We start from the raw sequence: 4,768 nt of genomic DNA on the forward strand, positions 1-4,768 counted from the left end.
TATATATATATATATGCATATATATATATGCATATATATATGTATATGTATATATATATTTATATATGGGAGAATGTACGAAAAAACAACAGACGAGGACAGGTGGTGTAAATAACAAAAGGATGTATTAGTATGACACTCGGGAATACGGAAAGTCTTTGACGTTTCGAGCTACGCTCTTCAACAGAAAGAATACGGAGACAAGGAGAAAAACACGGAGAAAAAAAATTGAATAGTGTTCAGTCAACGGTCAATATATATATATATGTATATGTCAAGTCGCTCTTGAGTGCTACTGACACCATGTAGTCCAGTACAACCTGTTTCATGATCGCGTTGTCGGCGACTAAACTGGCAACTCCATCAGGCTTGCTTTGTGGGTGGGTGCTTATTGAACACACTTCGGGACAAAAATTAAGATTCGTTAAAGGGCGGAGGATCTACAACGCAGTCATCAACCATACAACTACGTGTGTTTGTGGAGTGTTTGTGTGTATGTATTGCATATATTTCATTTTAAACTCTGTGTGCATGAGTGTTATATATATTGTATGTGTGAGTGTGCATATTGTATATTGTGTTTTAAATTGTATATATTGTATGTCAATCTCATGTATTCCATATCATATATTTCATGTATAAATTGTATATTAATATTTTTATATATTGTACGTTTTTTTATCTATTTAAAAAATGTTATTTATTAATAACTTTTTTTATCCAGCCTATGGCTGTATCTTTTACGGGGGCATAGAAATAATCAGACTTAATACCCGATCGTGCGGTTAAACCATTAGGAGTGAAGGACCCTAGCATTTGTTAGGGCATCCTTCTTGGAGAAGGCAACACAGGTAACTGGGATAACTCCGACATAATACCTGCGGTTCAGTGGTTACTGATGATGTTGACTTGTTCTTTTCGGGTTATGGCTGCTGTTGCTTAGTGAATGGGATTGACTCAGTGCACAGCAGACCATCATTTTAAAACAATTCTTCTGGCACAGGTATTGCACGATAACAACATTGATTGATTGATGATTGTTGATAGTGCTATGAGTCTCAACTGAATGGCTGGCTGTAGCCTTAAAAAGCAAACAATCAATGATGTACCAACACAGTATAGAAGTAAATGGCAGTAAGAACTCTGGAACCACATCACATGAAAGAGCCCGGCAGGGGCTCCAGACTTCACAGACTGAACCCCGCCGTCATCGTGCTACTGTGATAGAACCAAACAAAATATTGAATATTGTCTGTTGGAATGTACGGACATTGCTTGACCACGAGTCCTCAGAATGCCCTGAACGAAGGACTGCTCTTGTTGCAAAGGCGCTTCGACGCTATGATCTTGACATCGTTGCTGTATCGGACGCGAGATTAGCTGGAAACGGTCATCTTACAGAATCTTGTGGAAAATATACATTCTTTTGGAAAGGCAGAAATGAAGTGTTCAGAGGAGAGTGTGGTGTGTCTTCGCTGTTAAGCCTACTCCTGTGGACAATTTGGAAGAATTCTCATTCGGGATTAACGAGCGTCTTATGTCCATAAGAATTCCTTTGTTTAAAGGAAATTATGTGACCTTGGTGAGTGTGTATGCTCTAACTATGATGAAAAAGTTTTTTTCTACCATGCTTTGAAGGGCATTATAAGAAATATCCCTCGGGCAGACAAAGTCATCGTACTTGGTGACTTTAATGCTAGAGTGGGTAGGGATTTTAACAAATGGACTATTATTGGAAAGCATGGAGTGGGAAAGTGTAATAGTAATAGTATGCGTCTGCTGCAGATGTGCGAGGAGCTGCGTCTGTGTGTTACCAATACCATCTTTCAACAAATGAATAAGTTTAAGACCACATGGACGTACCATGCATCTAAAGATTGGCACATTCTGGATTACATCCTTGTTAGGGTGCGTGACAGACGAGATGTGCAGTGTGTTCGTGTCCTTCGTGGGGCTGAGTGTTGGACTGACCACCGCCTGATACGTGCAAAAGGGAAATTAATCACAAAACGCAAAATCCGGGCTGCAGGTATTACCCTGCCAAAATGACTGAATGTTGTTCATCTTAGGTGTAATAGTGTGGGTTCGAGGCAGAAGCAAGGAAAATGCCCCTTGTATTTGAATACTAAGTAAATATTCTTTTCAAAAACTTTTCATTTAATTTTTCCAAGATTTTATTGTTTACCATACTTACAGTTGAAAAAGTTTCAATGACCGAAACCGGTACTGAAATGTTTGTTAGAAAATTATACTCGCATTTTTTACCTTGACTTTTTTCCGTATATATATATATATATGCTATTATATTGTTTAGCATTAATAATGTATTTAATTCATTTCAATTTTTTTATCCAGGTTGTAGAAAAGTGGACGCTAAGCGACCAGCTTTGTGATGCATGGGTAGCAAGTGATGTAATGTATTGTACAGCTTCTATATTAAACCTTACTGCTATCAGCGTAGATAGGTAAGTATATCTGACTATCTCTTTTTTTCCCTAGCTGTTAAACCCACACACAATGTTGTGTTGTTAACTGAAACACTCTTTCAGTTATTACACATTAAGATCTCATTATTCACAATATATTATTGATACCTCAACGTATCCCTCTGCAATTGGAGCATAAACGACAATACCACTTCGGTCTCTCAAGCGATTGACATTATAAGTTGACAGAGAACTGCCGTTGTGACTATTAAGAATCTAAATACAGTTTTTCCACTACATTCATCGCAATATCAATACCAACTTTGCCTTAAATTTGTATTATTTTATTGATAATACGAAGACGGTGAACTAGGAAAATCTTTTACGCATCGGACAAAACGCTTACCGTCATTACTTCTTGCATTTTTCATTGTTATTTTATCTAATATTAATAACATCAAATACGACACAATGTTGTCTACACGAATTATTTCTTAAAGTATTTATGTTTACATCCTGGATCTTGAGGAAAGGGGAGGCCATTCGATATTCCAGGTGAAAGCCCACAGGAAAGATATGAGCAGGGAGGAGATTCCAAGGGGCCAATGCTCTGAAAAAGAATGAGGATAGTGATTAGTGCGAGAGTGGGCAGCGGGGTGCACAACGATTATTGAGATGTGGTAATTTGAGTGGGATAGGCGTGCCTGGGTAGTTGAAGTACAAAACCAATCAGCTCAGAACCGCTGATGACATTATAGTATAGGGATACAAATAATATCTTAGTTGATATGAAAACAATAAATTCTTATTAGATTTCATTTTTACACTCCGTGGGTTATATAAAAGTCGAAAAACAATGTGAACAAATCGATTTTGTTGAGCACAATGAAAAGTCTTCCTTGCAATTTGAAACTGAAAAATAATCTGAACGACTTTAATGAAATTGCCATCATGTTTAAGAATAGATTCACTTATTTATTGTTTGGACATAATTCAAGATTTATTAAGGAAATCCCTAGCAGATTGTTATCACAAACGCATCGTGCTCAAACTCGAGAGATATCATTTATATGCTATTCACGTAATAATTCAAAGAATTGTGACGACATCCATAACTCCGCGTTGCAAATTAAAAGTTTAAAAACTATAATTTTAACATGAAATGTTAAAATGTCGCTTCATGCACTGGACCTCTATTAAAGAGCAGAACTCAGTTGTTGTGCTACTATTCTGGCATAACGCCATTCACCATTCAACACCCACAAAAGTATAATACTCCACTCTTTTATACAATAAATCAATATGCTTCAAAGAAAACAGACAACATAATAAACTTTACAATAGAAACATAGACGGCAATGAGGATGATGCTAGTATTAATGATTATTAGAATGACAATATGAACGGATAAGTAAATTGATTGTCAAGTACATGTCCATTATTAATCAATTCTGGCATTTTGTAAGTGTTTATTAAGATTAATTGTAAAAGTTTCTTTTGTCAATATTGTTAGAATTCGTCATTAAAATGATAAAAGACTTTTAGAAGTGTCTTCAAATGGCAAATGTCCGGAAATTACCTTGAGGTGAAGAGCCCTAATAATATGATAGCATTTACAATCGTTTCAAGTATAAATAATGCCTCGAATATCTACGTAATACAATTTCAAGACAATCTGCTAGTTATATGGGTCAATAGGTAAATGAATTAAATGAACAATTTATCTGCTTATCAAATATATTTTACAATATTAATATTGCTCTCGGAATAATGGTGTGGGGCACTGCTACCGTTGTTATAGAGACAGAGAAATTTTGTCAGTTTCCACTTACATCTTTGACCCACTTCCTTATTCTCTCTCTCTATCTATCTATCTATCTTTCTCCCTCCCTCTCTCTCTCTCTCTCTCTCTCTCTCTCTTTCTCTCTCTCTCTCTCTCTCTCTCTTTCGCTCTCTCTCTCTCTCTCTCTCTCTCTCTTGCCATCTAGCTATTTATCTACCTTTCTATTTATATACATGTACATAGATAAGTTAACAAATACATACTATATATAAAATATATAAGCACCTTCAAACAGAAAGCAGTCACAGAAGGTCGCCAAATCCTCATTAGTTATCGGTCAGAGGTTCAAAGCAATTTCGCGCTTTTAACATACAAACATATATACATACATACACACACGCATACATACATACATACATACATACACACACATACATACATACATATATGCATACATGCATACATACATACATACATACATACACACACACACACACATACATACAAACAGACAAACATACATACATACATACATACTTACATACATACATACATACAT

The 4,768-nt window shown here is 35.9% G+C and overlaps 1 protein-coding gene across 9 annotated transcripts in view; it reads left to right on the plus strand.

Annotated features, from left to right (window-relative positions):
• Positions 1–4,768, plus strand: part of LOC106868231 (D(2) dopamine receptor) — a 1,504,014-nt gene that overhangs the window by 1,453,954 nt on the left and 45,292 nt on the right. For all 9 annotated transcript variants that reach the window (XM_052967719.1, XM_052967725.1, XM_052967717.1 and 6 more), the window contains one exon: positions 2,356–2,465. In XM_052967719.1, the coding sequence (XP_052823679.1) occupies positions 2,356–2,465 (110 nt within the window). The remainder of the gene's footprint in view (positions 1–2,355; positions 2,466–4,768) is intronic.

This window comes from Octopus bimaculoides, chromosome 5 (assembly GCF_001194135.2).
Source record: "Octopus bimaculoides isolate UCB-OBI-ISO-001 chromosome 5, ASM119413v2, whole genome shotgun sequence".
Taxonomy (NCBI): Eukaryota; Metazoa; Mollusca; class Cephalopoda; order Octopoda; family Octopodidae; genus Octopus; species Octopus bimaculoides.